Source organism: Aythya fuligula, chromosome 3 (assembly GCF_009819795.1).
Source record: "Aythya fuligula isolate bAytFul2 chromosome 3, bAytFul2.pri, whole genome shotgun sequence".
Lineage (NCBI taxonomy): Eukaryota > Metazoa > Chordata > Aves > Anseriformes > Anatidae > Aythya > Aythya fuligula.
The window spans coordinates 79,498,795-79,521,487 of record NC_045561.1 but is presented as its reverse complement, the minus strand read 5'-3'; the positions used below and the strand labels follow the sequence as shown (position 1 = coordinate 79,521,487).

Below are 22,693 nucleotides of genomic sequence, written 5' to 3'. Positions count from 1 at the left end.
CTTAAAAATATTGTCAGAATGTGAGTTTGTAATTAAACCAGACCCACTGGAAAAGGGATTCTAAGGTTTGGGTTTATCAAAGGAAGAAAACACACCGTGCAAGGTCTTTGTTCATACTGTTTGGCATTTGTGTTTTTAAATACCTCTGGAAACTGTGATTCTACTGATGAGTTAATAAGCTGTCCATGGGTTGAAATGTGTTTTGTCAAACATTGTTTAGAGTCCTTATGGCTGTTCAGAGAAGGTTCGTGGTCAGGAAAAGTGGAACTGAGCTCAGTGAAAGCTCTTTACTAGGAATACCCTGTGCCTTAGCTGTCAAGATACTTCAGTACCTGCTCATAATAACTGGGGGAGTTGGTTGGGTTGAGTGGACAGAAATTAAGGGTAAGATTCTTTGATTTGGTTGCAATGACCAGGGCAGAAGGAGCCCACTGTGTTGCATGGTCTGACTGCCAGGGTGGGTGAGTGAAAGTCCCCAGAAGCATTTTCCATAGTGGCCATCTGCAGCCAGCCAGCCTAGCCAGAGCCACGCAGGGCAGAGAGTAGGGCAGTGATTTGCTAATACTTCCATCTTGCAGCAGTGCTACCTCTGATCCAGGTTCCATCATTTTCACTTTCCTGGACTGAAGCAGACATTTTAGGCTGTTTAGAAAGCAGACCAAAGTTCCAAAAGTGATTTTCCTTTGAGGTTACCTCTTTTTTTTTTTTTTTTCTTCTTTTTATTCCCATACCTAGTATAAGAGGTTTTTCAGTCTTGACAAACTGTCTTCTTAAGACACTCCAAAACTGTGTTGTTTATTTCTAGACCCAGATTACTAGAGTGAAAAAAACAGCAACATCACTTCTTGAAGGATGTACATTGTGTTTAAAACCCCACTGATAGAGTAGTGTTGTGTATGTGAGATAGTTGCCATGGAAATGGTAAGCAAAACTAATACTGGCTTTGTTCTGTCTTTTAGTTATTAATGGTAATTTTTAAGCTATAAAAGTTTCAAGTTACTGTATATACGAAGGGAAATTATGTAATTTGAAATTATAATTGGAGAATATTTGATGGATCTGGTTATAGAATAACAAATGAGAATAATTAATAGGAAGTTAATTGGGTAACATCAGAAAAGTTTATCTGGTATATTGGGATTGCACGCTTCAGTTGATACTTAGTGTGCTTTTGGGATTTCTGGTTGCACCACACCTCTGCTTCTGATAGTATATTGTATTATGAAGAATATTAATAATGCTGCAGAACAATTACTTGTTCATTTGCTAACTGATTAAAATTCATGCATAATTTATTGGAACAGGGAGAGACTATATAAATAAGTCTCCTTGTCCTCAAGAGCTTAAAAACAAAATGCATATGCTAATATAAGAATATGCTTTACCTCTTAACATAAAAATTTAATATGCAGTGGTATATTAGTCTCATTAATGTGAGGTTTTATTTGTAATAATCGTGCTCTTAATCAAAGTATATACTTCTAAACATAGCTTTATGTTTTAGGGGTTTATAACTTGGAGCTGGTAGTGTATCATGCTCATCAACATTTATGTTTTCTGCTGTAATATACACTGACCTTAGAATTCATTAGTTTGACATTTACTGTGTTAGTTCCACAGCAAATAAACTGCCCTCATTAAGCCTGGTTGCATTTCTGAGCTTTGATGCAGGTAGGGATCTGAATTAGTTGATACTCACTTTTGTTGCCAGAACAGGGTGAAACTTGTTAATAATTAATTGAGATACTTTCCAGGGTTTTGTATATGCTGAAGCAGGAGTTGGGACACCTTGGAGTATTCACCTTTTCACTCCAGAAGAAAACAAGATCCACTTGTGGCCATTATGGTGTATTCACAAGTTCCTTGTCTCCAAACTGAGTGGGTTGATACGCAGATAATGTTAAAAAAAAAAAAAAAAAAAAAAAAAAAAAAACCTGCAAGAAATCATTTTGTGGCAAAATGCAGGAAACTCAGTTACTTGCAGAGCTGGTAGATTCTCTGTTGGGAGCTGATTGTTGTATCTGGAGGGGAAACTGCTGCAAGCCTTCTTGATCATTACTCTTCACGTGCTAAGTGACATTGATGGGGTCATTCCTGGAGGCAGAACATGTGCAGTGTTTCCATGTACTAACTTCTCTTGGGCAGAGGTGCAGGTACATTAGTGATCAGAAGGGCCCAGGCCTAGGGAAGTCTTCTGGTCTGGGGCTCAATGTTATTTCTGATGTACTGGCTGTGAGATCCCTCTACCTGCTCAGAGTTGCCACGCTGTTATTTCTGCATCGCTGCTGTGTGAAACCCCTGTGTGCATTGAATTTAGCATTGTTGCCTAATTAACTGAAACAAATTAGTTGAAATATGAGCCATCTGGAATGAAAATGAACCTTCCGTGTTTATCAGTGGATTCATTTTATTAGAAAAGTGCATGTTGCTTGTGATTGTTTCTTAAAATAAATCATGCTTAGGCATTGTGCTACTTTACGTACACATTTCTCAGGGTAAAGGAGACCTCACCTTCCCATTTGGTCTGTTGCTACCTTTCCACTTTGCCGCTATTTTGAAATGTTTGGGTGGAAGGTGATTAGAACAGAGGAAGACAAAAGGCAATGAGCATCCTACTTCTTTGAATTTCTAAGTCAGCAGTAAGCTATTTAGGAGTAAAATAATGATATATGTTTTTGCAGTTTTGCTCAGTGCTGAATATTCTGAAGGCCTGTAATGGGTAGCTGTATCTTTCATCCTGACTGCATCTGACAGACTTCAAATGAAGTGCAGTGATACTGATTTTTAGGGTCAGCGTTATCAACTATTGCAACCTTTTCTTTAAGGGTAGTGTGTACATGGCTTCTGTCAATAAAAGGAAGTCAGTTATGTGTCAGAAACTCTATTTCTGAAATTCAAATTATTGCCATAGAGAATTATATAAATGATCGTGAACCCAGATTTTTTCAGAAAATGTGTTATAAAATAGGAATATATAAATCAGATTAAGATTTTTGGGTCTTAAACTGAGACGTTCAAATGGAAAAAGTAATGTTGGTCAGATAACAGCAGCACACAACTTGCTTCCATCAGCTGAAATCCTCCTCAGCTCTTCTCTTGATGTCAGTTTGATTTTGCTTTCAAATTTTTAAATCCTTGCTGACTAAAATCTGACAACTTTCTATGGGAAGAGCCCTTCTCTTAATGGCTTTTCCAGCTTTTGTTTTAGCACTGACTTTTTTTTTGTCTCCCATACAGAGCCGCCTCGGCCAATAGCACCCCCACAGTTGCTGGGCGTGGGGCCGACATACTTGCTAATTCAGCTGAATGCAAATTCAATCATTGGTGATGGACCCATTATTCTGAAAGAAGTGGAGTACCGAATGACATCTGGGACCTGGACCGAAACCCATGCTGTCAATGCACCAACCTACAAACTCTGGCACTTGGACCCGGACACTGAATATGAGATTCGGGTCCTGCTCACCAGACCAGGCGAAGGTGGGACTGGACAGCCAGGACCACCGCTCATCACCAGAACCAAGTGTGCAGGTAAGTGCTGCTTTGAAAAAAATGAACAAAAAAAGGCTGTTTATGTAATTACTTAATTGTTTTGTAGGCTTGTTAGCTCTAATTTACCTATTGCATAACTTAAGGGTTCTTTGGCACTTACTGGATCCCAAACTGTCTGGGAATGCAAATTATCCCAATGTGGGTTTGCTCCATCCCCTGCTTTTCCTGGTCACTGTCTAGGTTGCTGCATGCTAACTATGAGAGGTAGGTGGTTAAAAAAAAAAAAAAAAAAAAAAAAAAAAAAAAAAAAGAAGAAGAAAACTACTTCTCATGGAAGGAAGGAGACCTCATCATTTGTGGAAAGGACAATCTCTTGAAAAAAGAAGTCTTTCTTTTCTTTTGCCCCAAGAAGATTAAGCAATGCCAACTTTTCTTATATACCATTCCTTGTAAAGCTACTTAGATTTATTTTAATCTCAGCTTTTATAAGAAAGATAATGCTCATCTCTCATAGTTGTAGAATAGAAAAATTACAGATTTGAACATCAAACTGGGAAGCAAGTAAAAGAAAACTAAATTGTGTTTTTTCTTCTTATCTCATGATTTTTAGGGCCTAACTTACAGTATTCAAAAATTTGCACTCTTAGATTTATTGAAGGTGCTGATAACCATCTATCAAAACAGCATTAAAATAAAAATGAAAGCTGCAGTCGCAGATTTCCAAATGTCATTTATACATAGGCATATATAAAATAAAAATGTTCTTAAAGCATTTGTCACAGACCTGAGATGGACAGCTATTCAAGTTCTCATCTGAGCATTCCTTTTTTCTTTTACTTGAGAAAGGGGGTCGATGTCTGGATCACAAGCTAATACTTCAAGTTGACTAGGTCAATAAGTATGAATCCCATGAAAATTTGAAGGTCTGTTTTGAAATTGGGCAGAGTACAGTCGGAAGCTGAGGCACGCTGCTCTTTTTATCCTCTAACGAGTAAGCTCTCAGATCAAGATGAAACTGAAGGCATTTTTGAAATTTGTTATCTTATTTATAATTTAGTCTCTGTCTTTCCTGTGAAGTGAAAAGATATTTGTGTCCATCTCAGTTAAGATGACAGCTGTTGAGATCTAAGTAAGGTTAAAGCATTGATATATGGTACTGAATTGTTTTAGACAGTGTTCTGAAAAAGTAAAAATTGGAAAACAGCTTCTATTTTAAAAAGACTGAGCCAAGATGAACAAATCTCAAATGTTTAGTTTCTTTTTCCCAGCACTTGAAATATAGAATTCCATTTACCCAGTGTGTGGCAGATCAAAGCTTTCTAATTGGAAAGGAAAAGAAAGGAGGTCATGGTTTGTGTAAGACATGATGTATTTTTAGAAGTGATGTAAGGGAAACAACGTACTGTGGTATGTGATGGTGTCGTGCTTCTTATTAATTTATTTATTTTTTTAATAAAAGTTAAATATAAGGCACCAAAACATAGGTTTGAGATGAATTTTAAACTCAATCTACTCTGAAATGAACCGGATGTTTAAAAAAAAAATTTAAAAAATTGGACTTTCATGGAAATATTATTCTAGTAAGATTTCTATCTGTTTACCTTGATTAAGACTAGTTATTCTATAAAAGTACAGGTGAATTAAATTCACTATTAACCAGTTTCAGTTAGAAAAAGGTGAGTTAGCAAGGGTTTGTGGAGATTGGAGCATTCAGCCCAGCATCATGGGATGAGTCATGCAGGGCATCGAGTTGGACGTCAGATCATCCTGCTGCCTTCTCACTCATCTGAAAAATGCAGGCAGGCATTCCTTTTCCACAGTGTTCTTTCATAATTGCAAACCCAAATTGATAAGATTTTTTTTAACAATAGTTTTCTCTTAAAAGGCAAACTATAAAAAAAAAAATTAGTCTCTTCCCAAGGGAAGATGTTTCAGAAAAGGTAAAGCCCAATAATGTCAACACTGCAATCTCTTCTGCTACTGGTTTTGTGCTCATGACTGGCATGTGATTTACTGTGCTGTATTAGATGACATCTCTGCAGCAATATCTTCTTTCTGGCGATTCTTCAATTATTCCTAATTCTTGTTTCTGACAAGATCTCTTATTCTTCAGACAAATAGTCTCTTTTTTCTCTGTTTTCTATGTCAATTTTATCTTTCCATAAGTTTTGTAAGTATTAGTTCAAAATCTGAAACAAATTATAATTGATTATCTGCTCAGTGTCAAATGGAGTGGCAGGAAAGAAATGAATTTTCAGCATGAAATTTGACTGCTCTCTATACAGATTAAGAAGTACACGTTAGTGAACATTGATCTGATGAGTTTTTTGTGTTTACACTCCAAGAATCAGTGACAGCTAACTCACTGACACGTCAGTAGGAATAAGCTAGGATTCTGCTGTCTGTTTATTCGATACCTAAGTAAATATTAGCATTGTTTTTGAATGAAGATTGAAAATGATTTTCCACATAATTCATTCAGTATTTATAATTTCATGACATTTAGTAATAACATTTATTGATCGGTTAGCCTGTGTTTTGCTGGAGATGTATCCTGCTTCTAAACCATTTGAGCAATGACTGTACTTATCTCTGTATCAGACATGAACTTTTATTATTAGGTGTTTACATCATTGTCTGTCTTCCTCATAGCAAAACCAGCATCTAGTGACTCGTTCAGTAAATGTTTCCAATAACGCTAAACAAAATTGTTTTCTAATGAAGACATAATTCTTCCAGTAGTTAAAAGTCCACCAGAAGTCTGTTTCTCTAACTGGAATTTCCTAGGCAATCTTCCCTGTCCTGAAGCTATGTGAATGCATTTTGCTAGAAAACTTGCATGATATTTCTGTCAGCTTGCATTTGTATATATGCAGTTAAAGAGAGTGCTGAGCAATCGAATATATGAAACCAAGGAGTGCCTTGAAATAACTGAAGTGAGCCTTAAACACATTAGGCAAAACATTATTTTTTTGCCATTCCCCTCCTTAAGGGCCAGGTGTAGTCCTTGTATTTCCATTTCAAGCACAGCTGAATTCTGTGCTGAGCACAGTTGTGTGCCCAGGTGCATCTGCTTAGGCAGAAATGCTCAGGAGCTGCTGATGCTTCCTATGGCACCTCATGGTGCACCCAGGCTAACTAGTTATGTGTCTGCACCTCTTAACCACTATTGTTGCTCAGATTATTCACTTCTCAAGCATTTTAAAACCAAAGCATAGCACTTATTGCACGTAATCCTAAAGTGGCTTTCTGTGGCTGTTTTGTTTTATTTATTTATTTATTTATTTATGAGTATATTGTGTGAGTTGTGATTGCATTTCCTTTGAGGGGTTGTAGAAAATATGTTGTAATCTAAAATTGTCTGCATAGGCAGCTTTATCAACTGTAAGTTAGAAGTTATTCTGTCATGTTGGCTGCTGCTTCTGAGCAACGGCTAACAGCTCAGTTTTATGATTAACTGATATTTTAGTAGCAAAGGAGGTCAATAGTTCAGTCTGTCCAGGGCTTAATATATGTACACAGAAGAATTGCTCACTCCTCCTGCTTTACTGAAGTTCAGTGCAAGGGTGTGATTTTCAGTAAAACATGAAGAATTGTAGAGCAGTTGGGGGAAAGTCCTGTGTGTTTGCATCATTATTATTTTTTTAATTTTCCCACCTCAAATGTTTTGATTTCAGTAAACTGTTGCCTGCATTATTTGCTTTAGTTAATAAAATGAAGAAGGGGGCGAGAGGTAGCTTTATGCTTCCAGCATTATTAGAGCTGCAAATGGAATGATACGTATTGACTTTTATTATTATCGTTATTGTGCTGTTGTTCACAGCAGTTATCAGTCACCAAGACGTCGCTATCGGTAGCAGTCGGCCTGCAGGCACTGATGGGATCTCGATGCTGGTTCCATGGTACACTACTACCCTGTGATTTGCCTGCGGCTGGAGGCTCAGGATCTGGGGTGCTTTCTGTCCCTCTGCTTCAAGCACAGGGTGCTTGTTTACAATTTTCACATGCAGTGATTTTGAAAACAAAATACACAGAATGCAGGATGCTGCTGAATCCCCTCAAGCAAAAAAAAAAAAAAAAGAACATGGGGATACACTGAAAAGCCAGCTTAGCATGGCCATCTGGAGAGTTAAAATGTTCTTGTTACATATAAATTCATTTTGCTTTTTAGAATGAGATGAAAGAAAGGGGCAGTGCAGTATAAAATTTGCTTGTGCCAGTGTGGGATGTGTACAGTACTACTTTAGGTAATGCTGTTTGCCTTTTACACAGTCAGCATGGAGGTGGAGAGTTGAAGGCAGGGAGCTTGATTTATGGCTTTTGCTGTGTGCTCTCCATGAGAATTCAGTGTATTGGTATGTGAGGCAGTGGAAAATTGGATACAGTCAACATCAGAGATGGGTTCTGGAAAATACAGCACTAAATGTATAATCTGGGTTCTTCATTTGTGTCTCCTGGAGTAGTGCATCTTAAATTCTTATTTCAGTCTTTGAAAGCTAATAAAAGTGCAGAAAAATGCATAATTTCAAACTGTCTATTTAAAAAGGGAAAAAAAAATGTTAAGGGGATAGCAAAAATATTTACCTTTATAACAAAACAAGCTATCTTCAGGTTTCAAACAAAACCCTTACTTTTTTTTCCTCACAGTAGATATCATTATGGTAGACAGTTACAGCGTAGCTGAGAGGAGCCTAAATACACTGAGTGCTTAAAGTATATATTTTTATTACTCACGGTTTGGTTGTTTACAAGTTGAACACTTTGTTAGAATAAACTAAGATGAACAACTTGACTCTAGATAAATGTGATACTTTAAAAAATTATTTTTCATTTGTCATTGCAGAAGTGCCCACATTACACCATTATTTATATGTTGCTGTTGTTTTTTAAAAATATATTTGGCACTCATGACTGTTTCTGGGCTTGTGGCCAGGTGGTAATTGGAAACATTTAAGATCTCACTAGCAGATACCAGATGCACCAGTCTCCTGTTCCTTATAGGTTTACCAGTTTGCTGTGATATAGTATGGAGGGGAAAAAAAAAAAAAAAAAACAATAAAAAGTATTTAAACAATGGAGAAATTTTTTTTTTGGAGAAAAAAAATTTCTCCATTTCAATGGAGAAATTAATTTAAACAATGGAGTCTGAAGTAAGGAACTTAATGCCGGAATTACATACTGGTTGTTGAGAGAGCATCTGCAGAACAGCTATCTGAGTTGGACCATCAGCTGGCAAGTTCGACCTGTACTCTGCTTATTGTGCTGATTGCCACATATAGAATCCTAATGATGCTTATATCCATAAGAAAGGGCCTCCGAGCAGCTGAGTTACCTAGCAGGAGACCAGGCAGACTGCCTAGCCAAGCTCTTGTCAGATTGTGTAAATTAAGCATGGTATCCTCTTTTTCAAAGGCGTGCAATGCTGATGACTCAGTTGAATTGGCATTAAACTGAAAGTTCAGACACTGACCTCTGCTAAATTAGTTTTCAACTTTTTGTGTTTGCTATATTCAGTGTTGCTTAGTATCTTTTTCTTCTTCTTTTTTTTTTTTTTTTTTTTCCTTTGCTAGTTGCAGCTGCAATTTCCCTCTACACTAACTGGAGAAAAGGTTTTACTGATATCTTCCCGCATTTCTCAGGGTGTGACCTTGTTCATGGCAAGTTCTTTACTGTATAGGGCCATATTCAGCAATAAATCATCTTCTGCCTCTACCCAGGATTAGGGTAGCAGACCTCAGCTGGTGGGTTCCTCTAGCTTGGACACCTGCTTTTCAAAGCTGCTGCAGTGTGCAGAGACCTCTCTTTGCCTGCCCTCTGAAGTCCCTCCCAGGATACCCACAGTGAGACGTGCTGTTGGTCATTTGTGCGTTGCGTCCTGGCCAGGCTGGTGGTTTTGACCAAGCTGGCTGACAAACTCCAACGAAGCTGAGGGAAGTCTTTCCGTTAAAGCTCGTGGATCTCTTTCTGGAGAAGGATACGAGGTTAGGAGACGGCATCAACTGTGTGATGGAGTAGGCTGCCTTGGCTGGGGGGAGGAAAAGGAACAGTTGTTGCCTCCCAGAGTACCGTTTTCTTACCAGTGTTTCCTCCATCCCCGGCCTCACCTCACTTTGTTGCTCAGCTTTTCCCAAAGCAGAGTGCTGCAGCATGAACGCTGTAGCAATTTATCCACATCAGTAGATCACACTTCCAAAAGGAGCACAGTCTGTGGCAAGAAAATGTATTGCAGAACATTAATCCACGGCATCCATTGCAGCTGTAAAAGAGTGGACGTGGGCAATAATTCATATTGCAGCACTTGAAAATGCTGTGGGTGCGCCCAGGACAGATAACTCAGAGCCTGATAATAATATCTCTGAAGTTTGGGGATTAAGATTCACGGGTTTTTGGTCTGTGCTCACTCCCAAAGAGCATGACTACAGGTTAGTGTAATCTTACCCTTTCAGAAGACTGTAGCTCTTTTCTGAACTGTGACTTCTATTTTTAATTTTAAGTGGAAAAAAAATACCTTTTTGGAATATGATTCATTAGTGTGTTTGATACTTTAATTTAGTTAGTTTTCATAATTAAGGTCTCTGTCAACTGTTAAAGTGTAGTATTACTTCCATAGTGTTTGAGAATTTTTAAATACCTAAATATAATAAACTTGTTGGATTTTTTTTTTACACTTGTGGTTTTATATGACATATGACTAGCTATTATTATGCTTTCATTTATCATTCTATTTAAAATTGAATGGAAAAATTTAAATAAGGTCTCAGAAGTTGTTCTGGCCATTGCGGCACTTAAATGTGCAGTTTTGGAAGCACACTAATTTCTCCCTGTGGTTTTGGCACTGTTAGCAGAATAGTGTGCAGTGTGTAGCAAGGGCTGCGAGTGACAGGAGTGGTACTGTGGAAGGGCTGAAGAGGAAAGGAGTACCAACAGCATGTGTTGGGGGAAGGGATGCTGATGAGATTTCCTAGATGCATTCGTTATTCTTTCCCTCTCCCCCGTAGGTCTTCTCTCCTTGAAAGCCATTACAGAGAAATATCATGTCATTCATGCTGGTGTGAGATCCTGATAAAGTTCAGATTAACATCCTGCTAAGGCTAGGACAGGCTTCCCAAAAGCCCTGCTTCTTATTGACATTGATTATTTGGGATTTATTCTGCTTGATGCATCTTTGTTTTGTGTTTAATTCCTGTTTACTTTTTTTTTTTTTTTCTTTTTGCAACTTTGTTTCATTGTAATTGTGGGCAACATAATTATTTCCTCCTAATTTGAACCTAGACTGTGTGAGGCAGAAGTGAGTGAATTTTACTTAATTCTATTTCCCAGTAAACCTTCCTGCTGGCATAGGGATGGGGACAGGACCAGGTGATGCTTTTAACGCTATGATAATGAAATAGCTTCCATTGTAATAATCGGTTGAGAGCATATTAAGCAGCATCTGATGTCAAGTTGCACCTCAGGTGATCGATAGGTCCAGAATCCTAAAACAGCTTGACAAGACTATTAGTGCTACTTGGTTTTACTTGCTGTTTAAAAAAAAAAAAAAATCAAAATCTAGAGCAGTCTTGGAAGGTTCCAGGTGACTTGAACAATAACAATAAACATACTGACATAAAGGATCAGGATTACCCAATTAATTAAAACCTTGTCATCTTGACTTTAATTCTAAACAGAATAATGGAACTGCCAATACAAGGGTTGATTAATGAAGAATTAAGAAAGTAATATAATTAGAGACAGTCAACAGGTTTATGGAATACTGATCTTGTCAGTATAACTTGATTTTTTTTAAATTAGATTACAGATCTGGTTAATAAAGGCAAGATTGTTCTTCTGTAATGTATTTAATTTGATATAAAACATTTTGATTAAGAAACCAAAATAAAATCAACTCAAATGGAGAAGAACTGGCTGATATATCTAAAACAAGTTTTATGGATGAATTAAATAAGCATTTCTGTTTGGGTCATATCAGGCACAGTTCTACGTGATTTATAAAGATAGTGAAAGTGGTTAAAAAAAAAAAAAATAGCAAAGAATCAGGTTACTAATTTACAGTGGTTTGAAGTGCCTGCTGTTAACCCATGTTTCAAGTAGGTCAGCTGTAGTATATTAACGATAAAGTAGGCTGTAATGACAGAGTAGGAGAAGGAGAAGCTCAGTCACTGAGCAGGGGCTGACAGGACTTGGGGTTAGGACTTGAGCGTTAGGGCTGTCAGCTGGGCACAGTTATGAAAAGAGCTCGTGCAGTCCCTGACTTACATACACCAGAGCAAAATTTAACTCTTTCCTTAATGTTGAAGAACATTTTGAAGTTTTTGAAGTTGCACATTTGAAATTGCTTGACAAATTAGTTTCCTTCTGACCCAAACCATTTATCCCCATTTCTGGCAGAAACTTGGAGTCCTGAAAGAAAAATTGTTTCTAAGGAGGTGTGTTGTGCCCAGAATTAATACTATTTTTATATAAATGTAGGCATGATTTTAGGCAATGATTTCTCATGTAGTTTCAACCACATACTTGAATTTTCCTTCAACCCCACTGGATAAAAAGCATGCTATCCTGTTTCGTTTCTCTTGGAAATGGCAACGTGACTAATTATCATCTAGATAATCAAACATTTCAGGTACTTAGTCCAACAGTACCATAAGCACACATTTTGCAGTTTGTTACCTTTATGTTGTAGAGTTGTAGTCACTGTGAGGGTTTGGTGAAAATACATTTGACAGCATGCCCTCTATTGTCTGCCAAATGAACTCTACCAATTAGGCTGAAATGTCAGAGCCTGGGCACCCACTGAGAATACGATGTGCTGCATTCCCAGTTTACAACTTGTAGCAGTTAAATGATTACAAACAAGCCAACTATATGAACTACACTGTATTTCCTTAAAGTAATGACCTTAGAAGATAGCACTGAACTGCAATTCCAGAAACCAGCTTTCTGTTTGTGGCTGTTTTGTCACCTTTGACAAATTGGTTAACACTGTGTCTTGGTGCCATTTGGAAAGTGGGGTTAATATGCATGTTTCTGCAGCAATTGCTGTCAAGCTCATTTACCTTGTGATTTTATTTATTTATTTATTTATTTATTTATTTATTTTAGAGCAAACACTTCTCTTACTTTGTGTTTGCTGCAACAAGATCTTGGTTTTCTCTGTCAGAATGTTTTCCTCAAATAAATAGTATCTAATCAGATTTAGTACAATGAAGATCAGACTTTGGAGAATAAATTCTTATTAATTCAGTAACAAATTTTGTTACTGATGCAATTTTATGGTCCTGTGGAGGGAACCCCCTTGAAAAGGAAGATCTCTGCTTTCAGCTCTTAGTGTGAACAACTTTGTGTGTGTCCATGAACAATCCACTCTTGGTGTTTGTTGGATACAGTGAAGGATGGGGTGGGGAGACGGGGAAGGATACAGCAATAATATTGTGTAGAAATGAATGGAGATCAATTTATTCCTGAACTTAATGTTTTGTTCTGAATTTATTTTTTTTTTTGGCTGTCTTATTACTTGTGTCTTACCCACTGAATGGCCATAATTAAGGATCATGATATTTGAACATGTTCCTTGTGTGTGTGCTACTTCACCTCTAAGACTTCTTAGGTTGCCATTCCCGTGTTTTCTTTTTGTATTGCTCAGCTTTTTGGAAACCCTCCAAAACCTGTGTCTTCCTTCCCTTCAACCATGAAACAAAATTTAAATTAGAAAGCAAAATTATGGATGCTTCTATCTTAAGGAATAGATGAGAGAATGAAAAATATGTCCTAGAAGTTATTCATGTTGTATAGCTCATAGATCATATGGTACTGAATATAGCATAAGAACCTATACACAAAAGAAAAAAGTTTCTCAGATAGGACATACCTTGTCTAGCTGTTACTGGAAAGAGTAGTGGCTGCATACTAAAGACAAGTTAAGATGGTGGACATTTTTCATTGTCATTTTCCTGATGGGCATATTCAGAGCATGTACTCATAGTTTATACAATGAGGAAAAAAATACATATACAACAATAAAGTTATATAGAAATCAATAAACATATATAACCATGATCTTTATGTCTTACTGTGAATTATTTAGTCCTGAATTTACTAGTTATTGTGTGCTTTAAATAAAGTCAGTTCTCAAACTTAGTTTTTCCCTGTGTTAATTTGATCCGATTCCCACAGTGGGCCCAGAAGTGCTACTACACTTCAATATTGCCGTCACAAATCACCTTACTGTCTCAGTGCTTAAGAAGGGATTTTGCAAGTTTAAGGTGGGAGTTCTTAGTCTGTGTAATGACTTCTGTGATGACTCCAGGTGATTTAAAGATCTCTTGAGAGTACATTTGCTTTTGGTTCCAAGGTGTGGAGTTCCAGCTAGGCTACTGCAGTGCACACCAATCAGGTTCTGTGGTGGAAACCATCTGCTCCTTCTGGTGCAGTCAGAAAATCTGCCTTGTAGACAGGCTTAAATCAGAAAATGTCAGGTGCTTCTGTTATATGCTTTATTCTCCTAAATTAATCTTTTGGAGGCTTTATCTATTCTGTCAGTGTAAATACACATGCTCATTTGTGTGCTTTTTCCAGCCTCCAAAGAGCAACCATCCTGCACCCATGGCCCTCTTCTAAGGCTCTCGGGTATTATGGGCATGCTTCCATCTGCCTGTACAAATAATAACTCAGGGTTGGAGACAAATTTGCAGCAGTTGTAATAAAGAACAACAACTGCCAAAAAAACATGTAGCCTTTATAATATGGTGTTTCAACCTTGGATAGGGAAAAACTGTTTTTAAGTCACCTACTGTCCTTCGTTTGGTGTTTCCTCCTGTGCCTTACTCAGGTTGGTATGGGCTTGTAGTGAGGGTTAAGTATTACATAGCACTGGCATCTCATGGAAGAAACTCTTTCACCTCAGGTGCTGAAGGTCTATTATTTGGAGCAGGAAGTTGCCAAGTTGTTTTCTGCACAGAATAATTGGTGGTGAGGAAAAAAATGGGTACTCAAAGCAGTTCATCTTCTATATTAAAAGTATGTGAAAGTCATTGCCCATGCTTTTTTTTTTTTTTTTTTAAACATTTTAATATATTATGAATCCACCTCTTTGAATTTAGCCATGACAGGAGGACATGAAGCTAGGCTGCTCAAGCCCCCATCTTGAGCCGTGGGGGCTTGAGCATCCCTGTGCAGAGGGGAAGCACTAGGAAGCAGAGCTCTAACACAGTGCTTGTCCTGTAACGTTTTAATTTCTGCAAGGAAAGTGTAACTTTTCATGCTTTGTAAAGTGAGTGTCTAGCTATTTAGCAAGGGACAAAGCATAATGTCATCGTTTGAGAGATGTATTGTCAACTTGGACAGGTGATATTTAAGGAGCCTGAAGAGAGAAATGACCTGGCAGTGTAACAAGACATATCACAAGTGACTGTCTCAGAAAGAATGAGAACAAGACAGACAATTTCCATTACTTCTCAGTGTTAAGGTGCTAGCATTATCCCCTAAACAACCACATGCTCCAAGCAATAATCATGCACTGTCTTCTTCTGTACTAATATGAAAGTGGAATTCAATCTCTTTGACACATATTGCTACAGCTTCTAACTTGTCAAGTTGTTTCTCTGCTGGAGCTCTGCTAATATATACTGAATGGGCTTTGTATACTGACTGAAAAGGGGAAATAGTTATCCAGTTTCCTTTGAAGCTGGCTGCAGTGGTGTCTAGAAAATGCTAAAAGAGAGAAGCTTTGATTTTGGTAGCCTTATTGTAGACTAGGAAAACGTCGACCCCTTCTTCGAACTGGTTACTCTTTTGGAGTCTGCTCTTCAACCTGAACTGAGTAGCCTGTTAGGTATGTGCTAATTCCCAGAATTGTTTGGAGAGAGGCAGTCATGCCTGTTCCTGTCTTCCCAGCGGTGTGTCTGTGTGCTGTGTGCTCTGTTTTTTATGGCAGAATTTCATGTTTTTTCAAACAAACAAATGAACAAACTTCTCAGCAGGAACATATTCTTGCAATAGCTGATAGAGAGGCTCTACATTTTCTGCATCAATCAAATTCTGCCTTTGATTGACTGTATTCACTTGAGTTATGATATTCTGCATGTTGATGAAGTACATATAAGTACAGTAAACATGCTTTAATTCTGAAATATTAGATACTCATGATACAACTGTTACATTTCTGTATGTGTAAGGAGAGAGAAAATCAGTATTCAGGATCATCTGTGAAAATAAGGGATTGCATTTATTTGCAGTAAGAAAAAAAAGATGGGGAGGGGGGGAAGGGGGGAAGGGAAGGGGGGAAGGGAAGGGGATAGAAATCCTCCAGTGAGTCAGTGCCATCCAGGAACTTGCTTCTTTTTGTTAACTTATGGCCTGATGGAACAAACCACTACTCCTATAGCTGAAGGATCTAAAAATTCAAAATATTCAATCTTAATCAGATACAAGCAAAATTTTAAAACATCAAAGTCTTATGCAAAACCTGAATCACTTTTGTAATAATTCTATTTTGTATGTATGTTTATGTATTTCTGTTCTCTTCATTTTAAAGCCAGTAGTATAATTTCTCAGCTACAATTGCAAGAGTTAGGATAACAGTGGTGTTATCCTAATAGGTAGATGAGCTACCCTAGCACATACTGAATCAAACAGTAAGTTGTGAAGCTGGTATTATGAGAAAACCAGTAGCTTATTGGCCAGGCAAAACTTTCAGAACTGTTTTCTAATGAATGCCTAGTGGACTGTGAGCTTCCATGTACAAAATGTGTATGAGGACTCATGTGACAAGACACACTTTTTTTTTTTTTTTTTTTATTTCCTGCAGCTGTGTGTTCTTTGATAGGTCTTGTGCCATCTAGTTTGATTATTTTAAAACTGTATTAAATTGATACAGCTAAGATAGGTAGAGTTGTATTTCTTGCCTTTTTTTTTTTTTTCAGCCTGTGCTGCATAGATTTTTCCATGCTTCCCATAGATTTTTCCATGCTTCCTTAAGGAAAATCATGTTTAAACATAATATCACAGTGCTTATGCATAAGGAAATTGAATTAAGCTTGTTATTGATATCTCAAAGGTCGCATTTCTTAACTTTTGAATACTTGATTTTGCTCTCTTGCTGTATTATGCTTTTGTGCATTTAATTTACTATAAGCAACAACAGACAAGAAAGTCCTTCAAATTCTTTCACTTGAAAGTTTCTGCTCGCAGCGAGAGGAAAAGAAAATTAATCTAAAATGCATTTTGACATTTAAAAGAGAATTATTTGCCTTAAAATGCATAAAACATGCAAAAACTTAAATTGCTTGAGTTTGCAAATTTTAGAGTATTGCTATGTGACTGACATTTATTAGGTAAGTTAAAGCATGTTTAGTGGGTTTCTATGCAGAAGGCTTCACCTTTGTTTAGTAAGCTAAATCACTTCTGAACAAGTAGCCTTGGCAAATTTGAGGAGTCTACGGAGATTTTTTTGTTAATGACAGCTCATTCCCGTCTTAGATCTTGAATGTAAAGCCAGCCATTACCAAGTTTGTTTCCCTGTGACTTCTTGTTTTTTGGACTTGCATAGCCAGCATACACCTTGTCAATCCCTATGACTTCTGTTAGTGTTTTAGTAGTACTGATAGAGAATCTTTAAGTCAGCTTCTTTCTAGCAAACATCACCCTCTGGATTTGTGCTGGTAGCAGTGCTGTGTATGTACTAAGATTTAACAGAATGCATCCTCTGTAGCTGCTGGCCTTCAGCCCTTTGGCTTTGTCTGAAGAATCCTTCTGCTCCCTCAACAGTTACACATGGACAGAGCAAATCTCAGAATTCACGAGGACAGTATTTTCATACCAAAACCCTTTCTCCACATCCTCTACTATGTCAGCATCATCAGAAGTCATTAGATGAGAGGACAGTGTTTCCTATTAAAATAAAAACAGAGGGAGAGAAAGAAGTCTTGAAATGCTTACCACTGTCTCTTAGATTTTCTTAGGAATTAACTATTTAATAGAGTTTACCCCTCACATTAGCTACTAAAGCTCCTCTCTACCAGGTGCTACTAGGCAAAGAACACACAGCTGCAGTTGTGTGGCATGGTGATGGACTCTGTTTCTTTCTTTATGAGCTCACTAATGCAAGGCAGCTGCTCCTGGCTTCACAGGTCCTTCGGGATGCACAGGGTAAAAGCTCATGTGGGTTGAAGGGAGCAGAGAAGATCATGGTTGAAACCCAGCTGTAGCAGCCAACATTCACTGTTCGGGAAAGTATGAAGGCACTGCAGGATGTGAGAACCAACTTTGCAAATACTTGTTCTTGTGCAGCTGGAGGTCTGGCAGACACTGCTCTAACTGAGTAGCAGGCATAGACAGGAAGATGCTTTTCCCTAAAGCATGGGTAAGGAAATTGGTTGCATGTGGCAACAAGAGGTAGGCAGAATAACGGGTAGGCATCTGCCTTTTGTATGGAAATTGTCTGAGGCATGGGCAGAAGAATCAATGTGAACAGTTGAGTCATGTTAATTACACCATATAGTAGATTTTGAAACAATACATGTTAAGTATTATTTCAAAATCTGTCATTCTTGCTTAGCTGCTTTAAAATTAAAAAAAAAATAAAAAGAACTAAAAGTTAAAAAATAAAAATAAAAAAGGCAGACCTCTGCTGTCTTCAAGAACAGGAAAAGATCTATCTTTGGACTTCAGTGTTGAATTGAGATCTTGTGGTCCCTGATTGCATTCAGCAATAGCTTGTGAATATCCATCACCATTCGTACTGTACATAGGTGTTACTGGAAATCTTTTCTGCAAAAAGATTTGAAAGAAATAGATAAACTGTTGTTTTCAAATGCCCGTATACATACTAAAACACATAGATGTGCATGTTTATAATGAAATATGTATCAGTTTCAAGAAAATATTCTGATAGTTTTGTAAAAAATAGAATTTGGTTTCAGCTCATGGGAATATTTTTCTGTATATCGTTATAATATCTTTAATAATGAAAGAGATGGTTAGAACCATTTTATTTCCCCATTTTTTACAATAGATATGAAGGAAAGAAATCCGTACCTGCCGTATTTTTGAAGTTGAAAAAATAGACAAAACTGTGTGTTCCTGCCAGCTATAATTTGTAAAGATGGAGCAGTTTATTCTCCATGCATTTTCCAAATGGTCATTTCTATATGTTGGTCTTAATCGATCATGAGAATGTAGTACGTAAATTACACCAGCTACCTGGGTGCCTGTAGCAACCCAAACTCACCTGATTATTTAGAAACATTTTGTTATAAGGATGGATTGTGGCATGAGAAAAAGCTATTAGTTTAACAATTGTATCACAAGAATTAAATTAGAAGTAAAATAAAAAAATAAAGTAATTGTATTGATTATAAATGTAGTTTGGAAGTTAGAAAAAAGTTTATAAGCATCCAAGAAATAAATTTTGAGATATGTTTTGATTGAAGTTTGGGAGGGAAGGAACATTCTTTTTTTTGTTTGTTTTTTAAAAGATCTTATTAAGGTTTATAAGAAAGGATTTTGGAGAAAGCTTAAGGGAATTGCTAGCAATGGAAGATACGCTTGTGGCATGAGTGCATCACAGTTTACCAGATACCACAGTTTCTGATATTGAAGAGACCAGATTTCCTTTTGTTATACACGTGTTGTAGTAATCCTTTGTGCCAAGATTTCTGCTGACCTCTCTCTGCTGAAGCCAAGAGTAACTGCCATTTTTCCTCCCCCAATTCCCTGCTTAATTCATAATTTGGCTTTTAGGTGTTTTGCTTTCAATCTTTCCCAGAAGTATTGGTCATATTTAGATGACACTGGGTTTGTGTTCCCATCTGGCATCTTTGGGATTGAACCAATCTGCAAATCTGTGGTCAGAAGGTCAAACTTTTATTATGGGGAGGCTTATGTATTCCATGGGTGTACCTGGGTAGCTCATGAACACTTACTGAATGGCATCTGCTTCCGTCTGGAGGGTAAATGAGTCGAGGCAGGATAGCAATTTTTCAGTTGTTGATATAGTAAGTAATTTCAGTTTTCCAAGTACATGTTTAATGATGTTTCCCTCATGAGCAGTGTTCAGTGATCTCCTTGAAACCAAGCTCCCACTGAGGCATGGCCAGTGCAACCTGACCTTGAAATGATAGCGCAAGCCGTGCCGAAAATTAATTGCTGGTAGCATTCTGTCTGCTGTTTGATTTTTAATGAATAAAGAGTTGCTACAAGTTTTAAAATTTTTATAGATACCAATGTAATCTTTTCTATTTATTCTTTTTTTTTTTTTTAAATCGGTAGTTCAGTTGTTCTTGCTGCAGATTATTAAACGCATCTTTTAGAACTAGTTTGTTTTGTAAAGCATAACTATAAAATAAAGAAGAAATACAATAGTTAAATGGCATTTAGAAGCTTACTTCATCAGTTTAGTATTATACTTGCAAAGCACATAAGCACAATACTATTTTTGCATTATGTTAAATTTAATTAAACGGCATTCTTAAAAAAAATTGTGCTAGTCTAATTTATGTTGACAAAGGCACTACAAAAGTATTTTGTTATAAGCAAGGCACTAATACAGCACACAAAATCGATTTCATATTACATTTTTGTATAATTAAGTAATGTGCTAACTTTGAGCTATTTCTTATGACAGCCTGTAAAGATGTGCTTTTTTGTATTCTTGCAGTTAGTAGTTGAAGAGCACATTTAATTTAAAAATGTTTGCTACCAAGTATGCTAATATAATTGGTACTAAAGTAATTTCGCTTTATATATTTTATTATTAAGTAGAAGTAATTTGGTAATTTTAATTACAATATTGGGAACAATCCCGCATTTGGAACGCAGCTGGTCCAAAGTGAAGGGATATAAGATATAACCTTCTGCACTCTTTCGTCCTATATTCCACAAGCATTTATGTTACCACAACCTTTTTCTCTTATGCAGTGTTGTTTTCTTTTATATACTTTCTTTGTTGTTTTAAGAGTAGATTTATTCACTTCATAAATTTAGCTTGCATTTTTAGAAGTGAGTTACAGAAATATGGCTTTGGGATGTTCATTTACTGAACTCCCAGTCCTTTGTCCTTTTTTATGGAAGATAAAAGGAAAGGTTTTTTATTGGGTGGTTGCTTTGTTTGTTTTGGTGCTGGTGGTGGTTTTTGTTTTGAAAATATAAAAGGAGACAGAGAGTGTAACGCCATTGTACTTTTTCTTCTTTTCGACCATTTTTCCCTAGCACTCGTGGCAATGAATTGTATATGTTTTAGCACTTCGCATATTTCTCTCATCCAACTGTCCAACCCTTGGTTATTCACTTTCCACATTTCTGTTGTATCAGGATTTCAATTTCCTGTTAAGTATCTGATCCTGAATGTGGAAATTGAAATACCTTTTTGGATGTGGGATACTGAGAACCAAAAGAAGTCTGCAGATCTGTCCTACCAGCATCAGTGTTTGCTTTTATACTCCTTGTATTCACTCTTGTCTGTTATACCTGTACCAAACTGCCTTAGCAGTACATATTTTAAAATTTTGTTTTTCTTGACTTTATATGGTTTTTGTCCTCTGCTGACATAGCAGAAAAAATGTTGATGTTGAAGGCAGGGAATTTTTTGAAATTTTATTTGGAAATATCATCTTACCATAGAATCATTAAGGTTGGAAAAGACCTCCAAGATCATCTGGTCCAACCATCACCCTACCACCACTATCAACCACTAAACCATGTCCCTAAGCAGCACATCCAACCTCTCCTTAAACAACCCCAGGGATGGTGACTCCTACACCTCCCTGGGCAGCCCATTCCAGTGCCTGACTACTCTTTTTGAGAATAAATTTCTCCTAATTTCCAACCTGAACCTTCCCTGGTGCAACTTGAGGCCATTCCCTCTAGTTCTATCACTAGTTATCTGCAAGAAGAGGCTGACCGCCAGCTCCCCACACCTTCCTTTCAGGTAGTTGTTGAGAGCAACAAGGTCTCCCCTGAGCCTCCTCTCCTCCAGACTAAACAACCCCAATTCCCTCAGCCGTTCCTCACAGGACTTGTGTTCCAGGCCCTTCACCAGCTTCGTAGCCCTTCTCTGGGCATGCTCCAGGGCCTTGATGTCCTTCATGTAGTGAGGGGCCCGAAAACGTCCACTGTACTTGAGGTGTGGCCTTACCAGAGCAGAGTACAGGTGGACCATCACCTACTGGTCCTGCTGGCTGCACTATTCCTGATACAGGCCAGGATACCGTTGGCCTTCTTGGCCACCTGGGCACACTGCCAGCTTATGTTCAGGTGAGCTTCAACCAGCACCCCCAGATCCTTTTCCTCTGCACAGCTTTCAAGCCACTCTGCCCAAAGCCTGTAGCATTACATGGGGTTGTTGTGGCCCAAGTGCAGGACCCAGCACTTAGTCAGGTTGTACTTCATCCCGCTGTTCTCTGCCCATTGACCCATCCTGTCCAGGTCCCTCAGCAGGGCCTCCCTACCCTCTGGCAGATCAGCACTTCCCCTCGACTTGGTGTCATCTGCAAACTTACTGAGAGTGCACTCAATTCCCTCATCCAAATCATCAACAAAGATATTAAAGAGGATGGGACCCAACACCAGCCCCCTAGGGAATGCCTCTGGTGACTGGTCGCCAGCTGGATTTCTCTCCATTCACCACCACTCTCTGGGCCTGGCCGTTGAGTCAGTTTTTAACCCAGCAAAGAGTGTACATATTCAAGCCACTGACTGCCAGCTTCTCTAGGAGACTGATGTGGGAGACCATGTCAAACGCTTTGCTGAATATCTGGATTCACTAGAAAACTCAGTATTTGGAAAGTGTTACATTTCTTTGGTAGAATTTTCAACTGATGCTGAAAATTTAATTATTAATTATTATTTTCAAAAAATGTCTGGCAGTTCAGCTTTCAGCATGCTATGTGTACGTTCTCAAAAGGTAGAGACTGTACTGCTGTGATTATTCTTGGTAGATATTATCATTTTCTTCCTGTCCAGAAGAAGGTACTTCGTACTGGTTTGAACTTTACTTCTGTTTTGTTTCCATGTATATGCTATGAAGAACTTTGCTTTAGTATACTTCTGAAAAAAACACTGGATTTGCTACTTATAATTGTAAAATCTTTGTGTCAAGTTGATAAGTTCCAAAAAGCCATTTGGTGCCTTTCTCAGGCAACAACTCAGTTCAGGCAGCTGAAGGAAAATCATAAAGATAACTAGTTTGTTTTTCCAAAAGTTACTATTG

At 37.6% G+C, this 22,693-nt stretch overlaps 1 protein-coding gene across 8 annotated transcripts in view; it reads left to right on the top strand.

Annotated features, from left to right (window-relative positions):
• PTPRK (protein tyrosine phosphatase receptor type K) overlaps positions 1–22,693 on the top strand; it is a 325,563-nt gene that overhangs the window by 145,146 nt on the left and 157,724 nt on the right. For all 8 annotated transcript variants that reach the window (XM_032184622.1, XM_032184624.1, XM_032184619.1 and 5 more), the window contains exon 6: positions 3,238–3,531. In XM_032184622.1, the coding sequence (XP_032040513.1) occupies positions 3,238–3,531 (294 nt within the window). The remainder of the gene's footprint in view (positions 1–3,237; positions 3,532–22,693) is intronic.